This window comes from Polyodon spathula, chromosome 14 (assembly GCF_017654505.1).
Source record: "Polyodon spathula isolate WHYD16114869_AA chromosome 14, ASM1765450v1, whole genome shotgun sequence".
Lineage (NCBI taxonomy): Eukaryota > Metazoa > Chordata > Actinopteri > Acipenseriformes > Polyodontidae > Polyodon > Polyodon spathula.
Genome location: NC_054547.1, coordinates 15,417,451 through 15,436,332, shown reverse-complemented (window position 1 = coordinate 15,436,332; position 18,882 = coordinate 15,417,451). Strand labels below are relative to the sequence as shown.

General features: G+C 39.0%; 1 protein-coding gene across 1 annotated transcript; it reads right to left on the bottom strand.

Moving 5' to 3' along the window:
• Positions 1-2,408: 2,408 nt before the first annotated feature.
• On the bottom strand, positions 2,409-18,765 carry LOC121326699 (deoxynucleotidyltransferase terminal-interacting protein 2-like). Its single transcript, XM_041270083.1, has 7 exons — positions 18,606-18,765; positions 6,208-8,045; positions 5,561-5,699; positions 5,075-5,170; positions 4,273-4,437; positions 3,854-3,963; positions 2,409-3,509 (listed from the first exon to the last, which is right to left on the bottom strand). The coding sequence occupies exons 1-7, from the start codon at positions 18,732-18,734 to the stop codon at positions 3,407-3,409; spliced, it is 2,580 nt and encodes an 859-aa protein (XP_041126017.1). The 5' UTR covers positions 18,735-18,765; the 3' UTR covers positions 2,409-3,406.
• Between the last annotated feature and the right edge of the window lie 117 nt (positions 18,766-18,882).

Below are 18,882 nucleotides of genomic sequence, written 5' to 3'. Positions count from 1 at the left end.
TTGCATTTAGGCCTAAAAGTTAAATTTTAGTTTTGTCAGACCACAAAACTTTTTGCCACATGGCTACAGAATCTCCTTTTTTTTGGATACTTCAAAATGGGATTCAAGGTGGGCTTTCTTGAGTAATGGCTTCCTTCTTGCCACCCTACCATACAGGCCAGATTTGTGGAGTGCTTGGGATATTGTTGTCACATGCACACTTTGACCAGTCTTGGCCATAAAAGCCTGTAGCTCTTGTAAAGTTGCCATTGGCCTCTTGGTAGCCTCTTTGATCAGTCTCCTTCTTGCTTGGTCATCCAGTTTGGAGGGACGGCCTGATCTAGGCAGGATCTTGGTGGTGCCATACACCTTCCACTTCTTAATAATGTCTTGATCATGCTCCAAGGGATATTCAAGGCCTTTGATATTTTTTTTATACCCATCCCGATATGTGCCTTTCAATAACTTTGTCCCAGAGTTCTTTTGAAAGCGCCTTGGTGCTCATGGTTGAGTCTTTGCTTTGAAATGCACTACCCAGCAGAGGGAACCTACAGGAACTGTTGAATTTATCCTGAAATCACGTGAATCACTACAATTTAACACAGGTGGAGGCCACTTAACCTGGTGTGTGATTTTGAAGGCAATTTGTTACACCTGAGCTAATTTAAGATTGCTGATACAAAGGGGGTGGACACTTATCCAACCAAGCTATTTCAGTTTTTATTTTTAATTAATTTTCTATAAATTTCTATAAATTTTTTTTCCCTTGGAAGTTGTGGGGTAGGATGTGTAGATAAATGGGAAAAAAAAAAAAATACATTTTGATGCATTTTAATTCCAGGATCAAGGCAACAAAAGGTGAAAATTTTGAAAGGGGGTGTAGACTTTTTATAGGCACTGTATATATATATTAGTGTAGCATGCACAGGGGAAGGAAGCAGCAGGGCTGGTAGATGACATATATGGTCCTTGCCAAGGAGCTGGCTCTTTTGTATAGCGGTATCAGAGCAATGCTTTAGTGCGAGAGGTCCCAGGTTTGCACCTGCTCTCCGTCTGTGTGTAGATTGCCTCGCCCTGTGTGGTACGCCTGCCTGCATTAACCGAGATTGCCACTATATGTGTGTGTGTGTGTGTGCGTGTGTGTTTGGAATTAAAATGAAATTATTATATTTATAATGTTTGTCTCCAGCTGAATTCTTAAAGTAGCAATTGTTTTCTTTTGTGAAACTGCATATTTTGCCCCACCAAAAACAACACATTACATAACACTCGTTATAACAGCATGTTGATTAGCAGCTCAAAGATCAAGGTTTCATAAAACCTTGACAAGTGATTCCCTTTTAACGGAACAAAATAAGCACGGCATAAAGTGGGTACTTCAGAAAAGTACTTGTTCTCGGTATGGTTGCATCCATACTGGGGACGGTTCGTTTACTTTTGCTTTAGTGTAAAAGAAAAACGTACTTGGTTCACTTGAAACATCAAGGGTACTAAAGTGTCAATCAAAGTGGTAGAACAACAATCATTTTACTAAAAAATAAAAAAAAATTAAATTAAAATTGGAAACTACAATCTTAGCTCTTGCTTCAGTGGTCTGCTGTGGGTTTGCAATCCTGGTAGTTACCGAGTTTTGTTTTTTGCTCCGAGCTCTTACAGTAGATAAATATTCAACTGGGTAACTGACAACTAAGTTGTAACAAAAACTAGTAGAATCTGAGGACCAATGGCATATACAATAATATTATTACTGTCATTGAGGCATACCTTGAAATAGTTGAAGATATCACTTCATGGTGAACAGCATTCTGTTGTCTGTTCTGCAACTGTAGCAATATTAAGCATTTCTTCACATGCTGTTGCCTTTGCCAGTGTTTAAGTATGTTTATTACAAAACACTGCAGTATTGCAGCACATAAAAGCAGGACTTTCTCCATGGCTGTAGAACTTCTCAACATTCACTTCAAGATCATGTGATTTTCTTGTGTTCTCAGTACTAGTGAAGATGGCTAGTGTGAAAGAGAAATGTTCTCTGCACATTTGTCAAAATGTTAGTGTACTTAGTACTTTTCCAAGTGTACTCGGTCAGTACACACCCACTGTGAAAGAAACGATCCGAGGACGTTTGTAAGCACACCGTACTCGTTGCACTTCCAAGTGGACCCAGTGTGAAAAGGGGGTAAAGATAATATCTATAATGTTGTTTGATAATTTACATCCTGTTTAAAACTGTTTAAGTATACCTTTTTGTTGTTTTTTTTAGCTGAAGATTATGAATTATGACCAGAAGATTGTTTCATCTCACTTTGGCATGTGTCTTGTTTTTGGTGTTGTAAAAAAGAGTATTACTCATTCATTCCGGTATTGTCCTTAGTCTAGACTTTTTTTTAAGAAGGCTCAAATGTTATCCTTAAGAACACAAGTACTGTTGTGATTAGAACTTGCAGCATGCATATCCAGTTTATTATTGTATACCAAAAAATAACTGTTTCTCATTGTTTTAATTACTACATTTTATGCTGATGTATATTTAGTTATTGAAACATGTGGTTTACATTATATAATAGAATTTTAAAAAGGCATTCTTTATGTACTGCGTGAGACTTTATTTATAATGGTACAGTATAACAAACACCATTACCTACTTGAAAGTGTAGTGCACTGTCCTTACATAGCTTGATACATTATTTCAAAAACAGTAATTTCCTTAGCCTGCCAAATGTATCGCTAGGCTCTTTATGGATGAGATGGGAGCCTCAACTCAAAAATCCAGTAACATTTCTTATAGCATTTGCTATGCAATACCAGTAAAAGCTGGGAGCGATTGCCTTCTCTTTTAAACAGGAATACTTCATTCATCTTTAATACTTTCAGCAAGAATATTGGCAAAGAAAATCATTTTGTGTCATTGGAAAGTATTAAACCCCCTCCTGTTGCAGAATGATGGAATCATCTTACACAAGTAATAAGTTTAGAAAAAATAAGCTATGTAGCAGTGACCAACTCTAATTTTTAGGCATGTAAGCTCTTTGGAGGTGCCTCCAGTAGTCCCAGACACACTTGTCAGAGGACCACTCCATGCTCTCAGACTGGGCACCTCGTAGACTGAACACTAAAAACAGGCCTTTGAGCGGGTGCTGAATTTGACTGTTGGATACTGTCGGAAATATCTGCTGCGGTACTTTTATTATTATTTACTACTAGTATTCTTTTTTTTTGGGGGGGGGGGGGGGGATGGAGAATATATTTTTGAATGCTAATCACACTGACTTCCTATTACACACATTACCTCTGTAATCCATTTTACAAATACTTCACATAATAAAGTGAGAACTGATTCTCATGTGAATTCAAATTTACAGTTTCATTGCTTTGTAAATTTTAAGACAACATGGTGGCTGAGTCACAAAAGTCATCAGTCCAACCCAGGTTATTTCTTCTTCTTGCTGAATTTATTCTTCTTGCGATTCTTCTTGCCAGCTGCCAGGGCTGCCTTTTCTGTCATGATCTGCTTGTATTTCTTCTTGTTGTAACTAAAAGTAAATAAACATTGACAACAGCATAAGAACACTGAGCCACATTACTAAGGGTATTATACACGAGACATTATATTTACTATGCAAATAATGCTATCTACTGCATGACACACAGTGCTAACCATATCTTTCCTTCATGGTCTTCTGATACTACATGCAATGTATCATCACTTTACATATCTGAAATCTAATCAAGTCATTTTTGAGTCGCCCATTCTTTTAAGTCAGGGTTGCAGAAAACCAATTTACTACAATATGATTGTAAACTGAACACTGATCTTCCACAGGAATCAATGCACTTCAGTAGAGTCATGTCTGTAGGGTGTCTGTGTAATACACACCTTCTGAAGTCCCAATCGGCCATTAGTTCCTCCACTATTGTCCTCTTCCTCTGTTTCTTGGGAATCCGGGCATGATAGAAATCGACTGGACTGTCCACAACAGTACCAACCTGAAGAAAGAACAAACACTTTGCAAAACTGCCAGGTCTCCACAGAATTAAAGGTGGGTCTTATCAGTTTACATCTGTACACATGGAAAAGACTCACACTGCAAAACAGTAATGCCAACATTGAGGTCTTAAGAACATAAATAAATCACATTTATCCTTCTAGTGCTTGAGAACATATACAATGAACCATACAGTTTATATCTTTGTACAGGATATTTTTGCTGAAAACATGTTGGGTGCACGACCCCCAGTTTCAGATTCAGTGCTTTATGAAAGACAGAATTTTGCATTTTCCTGTGACACACATACCTGTAAATACTTAGGAAAGCCTTCTCTGTCGTTCTTCTTATAAAAACGCTTTGGATCCATTGCTGACCTCATCTTCAGAGCTTTCAGATCATTTTTCAATTCAGTTGTCATTTCAGGAGCCTTCATGTTATACCAGCCATCACCGGTTGTCTTGGAACGTTCTTCCTAAAAGTATAATAGTAAGGGTACAAAAAGTTATACATCTGTTAGGCACTTGTTAATTCCTGGACCAAAAAATAAATTTATCAATTTAATTATATTTTTTCTGATTAACAAAAGTATGAGAAGTAGTTTTCTGCAATGAAGATCAAAGTTTTCTGTTTGAGGTTTATCAAGCATGGAAGACTCCTACTGCACAGCAGTTTCACCTATTCCAGGTTTTGATACAAGCTTGATTAGCCACAATGTACAGGTAACAAGCTCAGGTGCGTCCAACTGAACTCACAGTAAAACCTGGACTGGATCAAACTGTTATGTAATTGGCATCATAGTGTCATCCCTGTTTATGTTTTTAGAAATGTACTGGGAGAAACTGCCTGTACAGGTAATTTCTTTGTGAAACAATATATGGGTAGGGATGAAAATAATGGATAGGGCGGTACATTAAACCAATAAAGATTTGTTTTTTTTTCAGTTGCCTATTACAGACTTAAGCATCACAAAATGTAGACAAGTTACATATGTTCTTCATCTCATGAAAACAAAATGGTTTCTTTTAGAACCATTTAACATTGACTTGGATTCATTTAAATGTTGTTTCTTCTACACTTTCGCCATTGGAGACAAAGCCAACTTTACTTACTCTGCGCTTCTTTCTGAGCTGCTGGAGAGACTCCTTGTAAGGTGGGACCGATTCCTTCTTCTCAAAATCTGGCGTTACCACACTCTTCTCTAACAGCTAGCAACAAAACAGTGTGATTAGTACACTTTCTAATATCCCAGGAGGGTTCATTAACTACCACAAGTTTGTTTTAACCAAACATTAAATACACCAATTACACATAATCCATTGTGTTTGTTCTTTGATTAAATAGATGCTCAAATAGAGAATGTTAGCTGGCTTCACATTACTAAAGCGCCCAAAAGAAACATCAATGTAATCTTCAAATAACAATGTAAATCGTATGGCTTCTAGATGTTCAAATGAGTACAAATGCATGCAAAGCAGTTTCTTGTGTTTGAAAACATTATTATATTGTATTTAACCCCATTTAAAACCTGACTTGGTGAAGACAACTTGACTAATAAACGAATATTGCTTTACTGGGGGCTTGATGGAATACCTTACCACATCTTTATTCTTTCGTTCCTTTAGCTTTTTAAGCGCACTTGGGGCACTTGTCTGCTTCTTTGCATCAAAGCTGATATACAGGCCCCCAATTCCTTTCAGATTTAAACCTGGGTCTATGCTGCTAGAAAGCTCCATCCTGCAAGGGGAAAAAAAAAAATTGTTAAGAACATACATTCTCCACCTCAGCTGTAAATATAAAATGGAAATGTACACCATGATGACCTAGATGCATCATATGGAAATGAAAAACTGCACTAAATCCCTGTGTTCAAGGATTCTACACAGTTTATGGACTTTTTGGTAAGTGAACAAAATAATATCAGATCAATACTGATATATGGAAGAAGTTCAGCAGTTAGAATAGGAGAGGAACAGGTGTTCTTAGTTACTACTAAAGATGACAATGAAATACTCTGGAGACATATCTCAGTTTCTATTAGAATTTACTTTTCTATACCCTTTTAAGAAATGTAACAATATCAGAATAAATTAACATGGAAATATTAACCTACAAAAGGTTTAAATTTAAAAGGGCCCGAAAAAACACATTAGGGAAACTAAACATATTTCTTGTTTTTAAAGAACTTGTATTGAACCACAAAACGTTTTTTTTTTTTCTTTAAACCAAAACCTGCAATACTTACAATGCTGGTTTTCGTCTTTTATACAGAACTTCAGCCTCCTTGTCGTCGTCTTCCTCTTCATCAACAAATTCCTCTTCGGATTCTTTACCCTGGTCCCCTTCCTTATCACTTTCAGCTTCCTCCTCCTCCTCCTCCTCCTCTTTTGTTCTACTTTCTAGATAATACTTTCTGCTTGGCTCAAATCCAGGTTGCGTGTCTATTACAAACAGCCCATCCTCTTGAGCTGAAAGGATTTCAGAAGGCCTGGGTTTGGATGGCCCTGGTTCTCTATCTTGGATGCTGTTCACATCACTAGCATCCATCTCCTCCTCACTGTCATCCCTGTCTGAACCATCACTGCCCTCGTTACTGCTGAGCAGCAAACTAATGACTTGGTTTTTTTTAGGTGAAGCTTTGATTGTTTCCAAGCTCACCAGATTTCTACACTGTTGATTCCGGTTTTCATCTTCACTGTCAGGGTCAGCATCCTTGTATCCCAAAACACTCCCTTTGCCCTGCTTGCTCTTGCCATCTGCCAGTTCAGTATTTATGCTCTCACAATCTAGTTCAATCACCATTGTTTCATCATTGCCCTCTACTTTCTCAAGAGATGCTGTGGTTTCAGGTTCAGAAATAATCCGCTCCTCGTTTTTGCTCACTGTTTCGGAACTGTGAAGACCAGGACCTTCTGAATCAACAGTTTTTTGGATGTCCTCTTCACTGGGTTTTGTTTCTTTTTTCCTGGGAGAAACAGCAGTAGGAAGCTCCAGCTCCATTTCTTCGAGGTCACTCAGAGCCTCTACAATGGTTTCCGGCTGTGACACAACCCGGCGATTGCGACGTGATCCTGTGCAACTGCTGCTTGGAGTTTCGGATACCACTTCCGAACTTGATTCTACCTTGCGGTTCCCTTTTGTTGGGCTGCCAGCAACACTAGAAACAACAGACTCCGATTCGGAGCACGACATAACTTCCTCTTGCGGCGACTGCGATATATTCCTCCTGCTTGTACGTCTTGTTGACTTTGGACTACTGGTGGACTGTTCTTTGCAAACCGCAACTTCAGGGTCTTTTGAAGGTGACAGCAGGGAGCATTTCTCAACCTCTGTTACTCCTTTCTGGAGGGACTCTGAGGCAGGCTGGCCTTTCGCTTGCCTGCTCCTTGTTGTTCGGCGTACAACAGTTGCTTGAAGACCAGAGCACCAAGACTCTGCCTCAGAAACTTCAGTGTCCTCATTTTGGGACTTTTCAGCATTTAGAGATAGGGCTTCGCTTCTCCTACTTCTGGTTGTTCTTTGGTTTTGTGAGGCCTGGACATCTGACGCGACAGTGGAGCAGGAGTCTGCTTCTGAAAACTCAGTATCCTCATTTTGAGACTTGGCACCAGGCTTTGTTTTTGATACTGCTCTGCTCCTCAAACTCCTGGTTGCTCTTCGGTTATCAGTGGCTTGGACTGCAGAAACAGAAGAGGAGCATGACTCTGCTTCAGAGATGTCTGCTTCCTCACCTTGTGACTTGCCCACTACTTTTGAATGGGATGGGGCCATACTTCTACGGCTGCGTATTAATTGTTGATCATGAAGAGACTGAACTCCCAATACTGTGGAGCAGCACGACTCAGCCTCAGAAACATCAGCATCATTCATCGACTCCGGTTGAGAATCACTTCTGGCCTGTCTGTTCCTGGTCATCCGTTTGACAGCAGAGCTCTGCACCTCTGAGGAGACGGATGATTGAGGGTCCTTCTCTTCTGCTCCCTCATGCTCAGACTCGTTGATGGCTTCTGACAATACCTCTCCTTTGGTCTGTCTGCTACTGGTCGCTCTTTGCCGAGCTGGAGTATTACTTCTGGAGGCAGCCTGGTTAAAATAAAATAAGTTACATTTGAAAAAGAGTTTGGAATGGTTATGTTAAAGTGCCATTAACATTTAACTTTTTGTACAGTGCCTCCTGTTACTATCATTTAATATTTTAATATTTGTGTATGCAAGGTCCATCTCTTTTCACAACAGCATTTTTAAACTAATTATTGTGTATACGTAAGACTTGTAGGACGAGTCATTTTTCGTGACTCTGACTCGAGTCACGGACGCTAAAGACTGTGATATTGACGATTCCTTTAGTTTTCTATTACACAAGTAATATTATAGTTACTACGAAACATGTGCACAATAAAAACCCACCCAACAAAGCATTATCCAATCACTGGTTAGCCCTCGTGTGTTTGTAGCCAACCATAGTAAGAATAAGAAATTGGAAGCGAGGCTGCAGCGTAAACACACACACACACCCCACCCCCCCCCCTTCTATAAGGAATACTTAAGGTCAGCATGGTAAACAAGTAATTATTTCTCTTTACTACTTTAAACCGTGTTCCAAGTTTTTTTTAAGCGCTGTAGAAATACATTTATAAAAATACATTCTTGAAAAAGACAATTAGATTTTGCTGAGATCCGTGAATCTACAATTAATTAGTTTGTACTGAAAATAGAACCTTGATCACCATAATTTTGAGTTTACTGAAAACAAAAATTAAAGAAAAAAAGACTAAATCATGTAAGTTATAATCATACTTTTACAGCTTCTTAATTCATATCAGAAAGTCGCTCTGTGATTAAATATTCTGCTTTGCTTCTAATCTCCACTCGTTCCCAGCATACGCCATCACTGTATGTAAACTCCACATACACGCAAAATCCATGTAAAACTAGGCATTAAAGTCTCAAATAAAAAATTGCCTACCAAACAGGCATATATCAGACTGATATGACCGAAGGACTAATTTATATCAAAAAACAACCAAAAAGAGTTGGGGAACATTGTCAGAGCAGAAGGAAGCAAGTTTTCTTCAAGGACAACCTTGCACTGGCTTGATTCATGCCAAAGCTGCCCGATTCCAGCCTTGCTGAAGCACCCCCAGATCATCACCGATCCTCCACCACATTTCACAGTGGGTGCGAGACACTGTGGCTTGTAGGCCTCTCCAGGTCTCCGTCTAACCATTAGACGACCAGGTGTTGGGCAAAGCTGAAAATTGGACTCATCTGGGGGTGCTTCAGCAAGGCTGGAATCGGGCAGATTTGTCTTTGTGAAGGACGCATGAATCATGCCAAGTACAATGTTGTCCTGGAAGAAAACTTGCTTCCTTCTGCTCTGACAGTGTTCCCCAACTCTGAGGATTGGTTTTTCCAGCAGGACAATGCTCCATGCCACACAACCAGGTCAATCAAGGTGTGGATGGAGGACCACCAGATCAAGACCCTGTCATGGCCAGCCCAATCTCCAGACCTGAACCCCATTGAAAACCTCTGGAATGTGATCAAGAGGAAGATGGATGGTCACAAGCCACCAAACAAAGCCGAGCTGCTTGAATTTTTGCGCCAGGAGTGGCATAAAGTCACCCAACATCAATGTGAAAGACTGGTGGAGACCATGCCTTATTTACAAAATTATAACATGTCATAGGGTTGTGCCAATATTCAATATTATCGTATATCGTGATATTGAAAGATTTGGAATATATAATATCCAGTACCAGTCAAAAGTTTGAGTACACCTGCTTGAAACCAGGTTTTTCATGATTATCTATGCTTTTAACTGTATAAACTTGTCTATAAACACTTAAGCACCTAGCTTATCCTAAGAAATCCTAGCACCTGGTGAGCGAAGCATCAAGAAAACCCTAGCAAACCCTAGCATACCCTAACCACGCCCGCTTCACGCACTTAAGGAGAAAATCAATCGATATCCAACAATATAATGCTTAGACAGAAATGTAACTCAGAGCTAATTATCTAATTGTCATAAAAATACAGGTTTTATTAAAATCATAGTTTTATGTCTGTGCCCCAGTAAGACCTCTTTCTTGACCGTGACTCAAATTACAGCTTTTCAAAAAACAGTAGACAAGGAGATTCAGCATACATTTTTCACAGTACAGAGTATTTATTGTTTATGTACAAGGAAGTATATGCATTAGCATCTCTGAACCAATAAATACATTTCTTACTACTGCGCAAAACTGTACCTAATACTATAACTTAAAGTTGAACTAAAATATAGGCATATAAGCTAGTCTTGGCAATTCTCAATCTAGAAACTAAGCAAAAAAGGCATTTAATTTCAGCCAAAAAAAAAAAGCTTTTTACCACTACAGATTATTATGCTAAGGATACAAAAATGTAAACTAAAGAACACAATTCAGTGTCGGTGATGGCCGGTCAATGTTATGGCTTATTCACATATGTAACTTAGTATAAGTGGCACTCTTGCACTTCATCAGTACAGACTTATTGTACATAGCTTCACAGCATTTCTTTTCCACAGACAAGAGCTTCAGCTTCTATACATAAATAGCTTCTAGGGTTTTCCTAGATAGATTTGGGCAGAACTCTGTTTGAACTTTACGCACAATGCTGAATATTCTCTGTGTCTGCATTGCTGTGGGGTATTATCAATATAGTTAGCATCACCATGGCCAACAATGCACACGTTGGTTGGCTTGTTACAGGATTGAAGATCCTCCCTATCTTGTACCAGGAAACATCTGCCCTGTCTGACCGAAGAACATCTTCAGGAATGTTCTCTACTTGGTATACAACAAACTAATTTTCCAAATGATCGCGCCCATCAACTGAGACCAAATCAAATCTTCTGACAAAATACATCACAGATTCAAATTTGACATTTGTCCTTTGACTGATGTCAGCCACTTCTGCATGTTTTAAGAGCTCCTCATGCAATGGCAATTTGCTGGTAATATAAGAACTGGCCTCGGCATAATACTCTCTGACAGAGTTAAAAAACATATTTTTCTCCTCTTTACAGAGATTCCCTCCCTCCTTGCATTCCTCTAAGTACGGTCTGGTTTTGGTGCCAATCACTATATCTTCTCTGTCCCTCTGATTCTTTCTGTCCCTTACATTAACTGTGATTGTAGACCTCACACTAGTGATTAGTGCAGGCTTAATGAATTTGCTGAGAAGGAGTAAATGCAAGGAATCCAATTCTCATTTTAGAACCTGAATAAATGGCTCTTCTCTCTGCAGAAGTGCATTTAAGCCCTCAAAACATGGTCAGGAGGCTTGGAGAAACAGACAGGTTAGCTTCACTAGGGGATTTTCTAGGCTGTGCTGTATTCTACAGAACCTGGTGTCCAGCTTGCCAGCTGGTATTGTAGGTTTTACACCACTCTTCCTGCTAACAACTATCTTCTCCTTCAACCTTTCTGAAAAACATGCAATAGATTTTCTAAGTCTACAAATAGGCATCTTATACTTCCATCCTTTGCATACTATACTTATTATTTTACTGTAATCTTCATTTTAACATTTAATCATTAGTAATGTAGTGTTAATTTGCATTAATTAATATTGCTGACCTTTAATACTAGAAACACACATATAGACTGTACAGTGACTGTTTAAAAACATTAAAATAAAACTAAAATGTAATTTCACACAAATAGAAAAAAATAGAAGCTACTATTTTTAAAAGAAAGATTAGTGTAACTACTCTTTTTAAAATCTTCCATTATAATAGACTATACTGTACTAACAGATTAAATGGTACCTTGATTAAGTGCAGAAGACACCTTACCAGCCTTCAATTTCACACTGATAGAATCATTGAACAATTCACTTGAGGTCACAACTGGGCCTACCAATAATTGAAAGCACGTTACCATAACACGTTTTCACAAACAAACGTACAATTGTCTAAAAAAAGTACAAGTCAAAAACAAAATGTATTTTCTGATTAAATTAGGTACAAATTATTTGTTTTCCATGTGCATAAATATACACCAAACAAACAGGGCATTTTGAAAATAAATCTAGTCTGGCAGCACAAAATAGTTACACATACTTTTACTAGCTTCTGCCACTGCAGAGGATGGCTTGCGTGGATGCCCTTTAGCCATGGCTGGCTCACTAGACTTGGCTTTATTAGCTACCTTGCTGGGACCTGATGAAATGCAGAAAACAATTACCATTCATTACTGACCATCAAACTAAAAAACACTGCTTTAAAATGATATAATACAGTATAATGAAAGCATAGTTTAGGTTTATACCTTTGTTTACTTTGCAGAATTCCACTAGTGCTGGACACTGCTGCAGCAATCTATCAATACACTTGCCCAGGCTGAGCCACCTACAGTAATTCATGGAAAAGGCAAGACATCTCCATTATTTAAATAAAATCAAATGGTAAGTATGGTATTACACTGTGCTGCTAGGAACTACAAACAAGCTATTTTAGTAATTTATCGACACATTAAAATCAGAAACAGTATGGTCGCTCTGACCTGGATTAATTAGAATGCTTCTCTAGATAACGGTTTGTGTGTGTAGACAGGGACTTAATGTACAATACTTTTCACATATACACATACAAGTTATTCTTAAGCACAAACCTGGTGTTCACATGTTTCAAAATCTTTCTTGCTTCGGTGCCACACAAGTCCTGGCACTGTTTCAACTGCTTGTGCCGCTTGCCACTTTTGTCTAGATAGTAATATATGTCAATCAGGGGTTCGTCGATTCTTGCTGGCAATCTCTTTGCAGCCGACTGGGCAGCAATGCGAATTAAATGACAGGGACAACCCTGTACATGGACAGAATTGTTCTCCATTTTTACACAGGCAGCTACACCTTTTTGTACACCCAGCATTACAGCTGCATTATCTGCTCCAAATGCAACACAATTTTTCCACAGTATTTCAAATGACTTCAATACTTTATCCACAGTCTTAAAGATATTTTCTCCGGTTGCCGATATACCCTCACATGATGGTAAAGCAAGCAGCTGCGTTACCACTTTGCCAATTTCTTCACTGAATTAACGTATTACAACTGGGTACAACTGAGTCTCGATGTCACTACTACCGTCGGTTGCAATGGCAAAAAAAATTACTTTTCAAAAACGAGGCCTATTCAGTAGAGGAAAAATATGCTAAAGTTTCAACGATTGCTGTCGTTTTGCTCCTCGCACAGCCATACTTGGAAGCAATTTTACTATCATGAAAAGTCACTTTCACAAGTGGGCCTATGTGATCTGCAACAGCAATTGGTAAATTGTGCTCTAAAATGAAGTTCGTAAAAAGAGCCTCTGCTTTAATCATGTCATTTTCGCCATCTGTTTTAAAAAAACAATCCAATGATCTATTTTCCTGAGCTCCCCGTGAATTTATCTCATGTTTCAAGGTTCTGACGTGTTCATCAATATCATTTATTCCCCCATGCTTAACACTTAAATCGCACCTGCAGTACTCACAGTAAGCATGATGTTCCGATATTTTACTTTTTTTTATGAATGTATACTTCTTGATGTAATCCTCTCTGAACCTTTGTGAATTCAGCCGCGGTCTTTTTTGTGTTGCCATTTCCTTTATTAAAAATTGAATTAAAAAGTTACCGCTGCTATTTACCATTTGCTTGCCGCCGAGGCGTTTTTTGTTATATCTTGGCCGTCCAATCACTGATCGTCTTTTTTTTTTTTTCAATAGTGGCAAAGCCTTGACTTAACTTGGCCCGTATCACCGTATCAGAGCCTGAAAACCATAGTTGCTACGGCCAAACCGTAGCAGATGGCATCTCTGTTAGAAGTACAGATGTTTCAACATCAACTGTTCAGAGGAGATTGCGTGAAGCTAGCCTAACTGGAAGAATTGCTGCAAAAAAAACAAGTTTAAGGGTGCAGAATAAGAGGAAGAGACTTGCCTGGGTCAAAAAACACAGAAATTGGACGTTGAGGAGTGGAAGTCGGTCTTATGGACAAATGAGTCAAAATTTGAAATATCTGGGTCCAACCGCCGAGTATTTGTAAGACGCAGAGAGGGTGAGCGCATGAGTTCTGCATGTGTGGTTCCCACTGTCAAGCATGGAGGAGGCAGTGGCATGGTCTGGGGTTGCTTTGCTGGTGACAGAGCTGATCTTTACAAGGTCCACGGCAAGCTCAACCAGCATGGCTATCATGGCACGCTTCAGAGGCATGCCATTCCATCAGGATTACGACTAGTTGGGCAGGCTTTCATTCTTCAGTAAGATAATGACCCGAAACACACCTCAAAGTTGTGCAAGAACTAACTGGCAAAGAAGGAAAGTGAAGCTGGCCTGCCCAGTCTCCAGACCTCAATCCCATAGAACTTGTATGGGACAAACTGGACAGAAGAGTCAAAGCAAAGCTACCCACGAGTGCCCTACATCTCTGGGAATTGCTGCAGAAGAGCTGGGAACACACGTCAGGTGATTTCCTGCTGAAACTTGTTAACCGAATGCCTCGTGTTTGTGAGGCTGTTATTAAGGCAAAGAGTGGCTATTTTGAGGAATCCAAGATTTAGAGACAATTTTCAATTTTCTTGAACATTGCTTTGATATACTGTAACATGTGTTTTCATTTTCAAGTATTTACAGAAACGCATGACGTAAAACATTGTCAATTATGAAAAAAAAATCTAGTTTCCAGCAAGTGTACTCAAACTTTTGACTGGTACCATCTATCTATCTATATATATATATATTTATCTATCTATATATCTATAGATATATATCGTCAATGTCATCACTACTCCTAAAATAAACATAGCTAATAAAATGAAACACGTTATAAAATGTCCTTCATTCATACCATGCCATGTTAAAACATTGCAGAGTCCCAGACAGCTTTGTGGAGGTTTAGAACAAGACCGCTGTTACTTTCTGTTCCTGGATGTTGTATTAGCTGCTGCTGTCAGCTGTATGCGTGCTTGTGTGTGTGTGTGTGACGTTGGGGGAGAGCGTGTCTTAGACTGGATACATGTTCCATATTCCGTGTGTTCATTTGGATGTAACAAGCAGCAGAGGGAGTAAGAGAAAGTCAGTACTTGCGTGCTGCTGTTCAGTGAACACGTGGAGCACACAAAGTATCTTTTGCAGTACGGTACATTTTCTTATTTCTACGGCAACTATAACATTGATCTTGTGGCAAAGAAGAATGCTACTGCTGCAGTTTGGACATTCTTCAGGTTCAAACCAAATGAGAAAGGGGGTGGAGCCCCTTTTAAATGTAAATTACGTGCCATCTTAGAAAAAAGCAAATCACTACAAAAAAGGGAAATACTACAAACTAAGTCCCATCTACAGGTTCACCACCCCTTGCAGTTTACACAGATGACGAAAGGTACTGGATCTGCCTCAAACCCTTAAACATCAGGTTGTCGTGAAGATCTTCCTCAGCAATCAACCATCACGGCAGCCTTTGCAAGAGCGACAAAATACCACCATGACAGTGCCAGATGGAAAGAGCCAACAAACTCAATCACCAGCTTCACTGCCAAGGAAATGCTACCAGTGAATACAGTGGAGAAGAGCAGCTTCCGAAAAATGTTGCAGGTTTTCGATCGTCGGTATGAAATTCCAGGAAGGAAGCACTTCTCAAAAACATTCATTCCTGAATTGTACATTAAAGTCCAAGCTGATGCTGCTGAACTAGTTCAGAGTTTACTATTTCTCAGCAACAATCAATATGTGGCTGAGCGTGAACATGACACTGTTCATGTCCCTAACTGTATATTTAATTTCATTTCCCCTGAATGAAAACTGGAATCATGATGTCAGCAAAATAGCTTCCTACCGGACAACCACACAGCCGAGAATTTAACTGGAGCCCTTTGCTGTGCTCTACAAGATTGGGAGCTTGAAGATGAAAAACTATCTTGCATCACCACGGACAATAGAGCTAACATAGCTGCCGCAGTCAGACACCTAACTTGGCCATGTCTTAATTGCTTTGGTCATAATCCACACCTTGCGGTACCTAATTCAATGAACAGGGAAAGCAACCGAAATGACAAGAGCGGCTCGTGGTCAGTTGTTCGATTGTAGGCTGCTTCTCCCACAGCTGGTTAAAGAAACGGGACCTTTTGAAAGCACAAACAGACCTCCAGCAACATTCACTTACCACAGTAACTGTATTTAAAACTATTCTCATTATTACAGAATACATTATTTTAATCGCACATACAGGCACAAAATGTAATAAACACAATATATGTATTAAATATCTTCAATATTTCCTAGTGTAAATTATTCAGGAATACAAAGAAAACATATTTGTTTTATTATAATTCACATTACTAATTTGTGTGTTGGGGTTGAGAGGGAGAGAATAATGTTCTAAATTTAAGTTAAATATTGTTCTCAACACATTTATTTGATTTATTAATAGTGTATTCTTTTGTAGATTAGGGTAGTTGCCCCATTCAAAAAGAAAAAACCTTAGGGAGTCATCTTGGGAAGGTGAAAGCCATGCCACTTTCACTGCCATGGGAACAGAGGGTTGATTACCTGAAGGAACCAGTTATTGATGGTGAGGAAGATACACTTTTGTGGTGGTGTAATAATGAATCTTAGTTCCCTCTGATGGCAGAACTAACCAGAAAATACATGTGCATCTGCGCCACCATCATGCCGTCCGAGTGTCTCTTTAGCACGGCGGGGCATGTTGTGACCCCGCAAAGAACCCTGCTTAAACCAGAAAAAGAGGATATGCTTGCGTTTCTCGCTAAAAACCTGTACAGTACACATACTGAAGTAGCACTGCAAAATATAGCATGCTTTGTTATTTGTGTATTATAATTAAGCATTTAGATGTTACGGTTTAACATGTTTACTCTCTTATGCACGGTTGCAAAAAAAAAAAAAAAAGTTGATCTGTAATAAACAAGTTTGGTAGATTAATTTATTTGCAGTCCAAGTTTATTTTCTTTTTTATGTTATGACAGTAAGATGCTGGATTGCTGGCCAGAGTAGAACATAACCGGCTGTTCCATGTTAAAAAAAAAAACATTAAGAGCATTATTATAATTAGGGCTACATTTATATTTTATATATATATATATTTTTTTTTTTTAAAGAGACTGCTAAGGCAGTGACGTTACGATTTGCTACTAATTTCTACTAAGAGAGAGAGAGAGAGAGAGAGAGAGAGAGAGAGAGATTAAGTAGTTTATTTAAATTCTTGACTGCGTTTTGCTCGTTGCACTTCATTTATGCCTGGCTATGGTGTGTATTTTAAATGCTTCATTGCGTTAAATTCAACGAGAACAATTCCACTTTCCTTTTGGGAGAATAGGCAGTCCTCCAAAAATGTACATGCCCCTAATTTTATTGAAATACCAAATCGCTCAAAAACACTTGACAAATGTGGGGGGCACCAGCTGAACAGCTGAAAGTTTCACTTTCAAAATATCAGAATGTTAATGTAAACTAATTTGTCTCTTAATAGATGAAACACACATGCTATATTATTGTTACAGATATGCATTTGGAATTTACAAGGACACACTTTCACAATTGTTACTTTATTCCTTTTTTATTTGTTTTCAACCAGCCACAGCTTTTTTCTGCAGCAGGTCATTTGGCCCAACATGAAATTTAACTGCTGACCCCTGCCCTAGAATGTGTCCTGAGGGCATCAGATGATTCTAGGGCATTTACCAAGCACTTCCTGAGCTCGACAACTCTACAAAATCAACCCACTCTGACCCTAATCCAACCCTAACCATTAAGACATCTGGTGCCCTTAGGACACATTCTAGGGGATATTCCTTGTGCTGCAGCAACTTTTCAGAGCTTCGCTGGGGTGTGCAGGATCTGCACAGATTTCAGCGATTGGCGCTTTGTGACGTCACGCCGCAGCCCTTAAAGAACGCACATCTGTGCAGAACTGTGCATATTTGTTATAAGAACACGCAGTGCCTACAAAAGGTACCACAAAATGTTCCTATCAGGACAACTGAGCAAGTCAGCACCTCCGGTCCGTTGTTTGTTTGTTTTTTTTAAAGTAACAAAAACGCTTATTCACTGCCAAACATTAACTACTTTAGATGTGTAATGACTGCAGTATAGCATACTAGACCTTAGTTTTAGGGTTTCGGTGCAGGGAGAGGATTATTCAGTTTTATTAATAATAATAATAATATGATAACCAATGATAGTGCCGTGTCCTGACAGGAACACTTGTTTATATCTTTGTAAGGACAGCATTATAACACGACCAGAATATTGTGCAGATTGATGCAATTTGTCGCGTTGACTCGCGTATGGCCTTGCGCATATCCAAATATTATCAAGCCAACTTTTCGGTGTTTTAAAACCCTAAAACATCACTAACACACAATTGGACTGCCTCCCGAACTTCAAGGGTAACAAACAGTTCTCATGAGACTCTAAGACTGTTTTTATTATGAAAAGGAGAGAGGCAGCACAAGCAACAATACACACAGCAGCAGCAGCAGCATGGGACAGGCTGCGTGTGATACACGTGCCTTGTACAAAAAAATAAAATAACGCAATACTCTATCCTCAATACTTCCGTTGTAAATAAAACATTAGTTGAAAACCGCATTCTGTAAGACAGACAATACAAAGTAAATATACCTGCTTTTCGGCTACTTTAGTCCCGTCCGGCGTCTCTACGCACGTTCCCCTCCTGGTAACCACCATGTTGCCAACCCGTAACTTCCGCTTGTTGGAAAAGCAGACTCTACTAATCAAGAGATATTTCATCCGACAGGCTTGAGTGTTGCACAAAGAAAAACAGGGCAGCACATTTAAATCAATCAAATATGACTTTTTTTGTTGTTGTTATTCTTATTATTTTACTAACAAGAAAAATCAGAAATCAGCAAGATAGTTAAAAGCTCAAATTTCTTTA

Excerpts from the sequence above, each read along its gene's own strand:
- LOC121326699 (XM_041270083.1), bottom strand. The coding sequence starts at position 18,734 with ATGAAATATCTCTTGATTAGTAGAGTCTGCTTTTCCAACAAGCGGAAG. Across the intron at positions 8,046-18,605 it reads CTAAAGTAGCCGAAAAGCAG|GCTGCCTCCAGAAGTAATAC; the intron begins GTATATTTACTT and ends TATTTTAACCAG. Across the intron at positions 5,700-6,207 it reads AAAAGACGAAAACCAGCATT|GATGGAGCTTTCTAGCAGCA; the intron begins GTAAGTATTGCA and ends TTCCCCTTGCAG.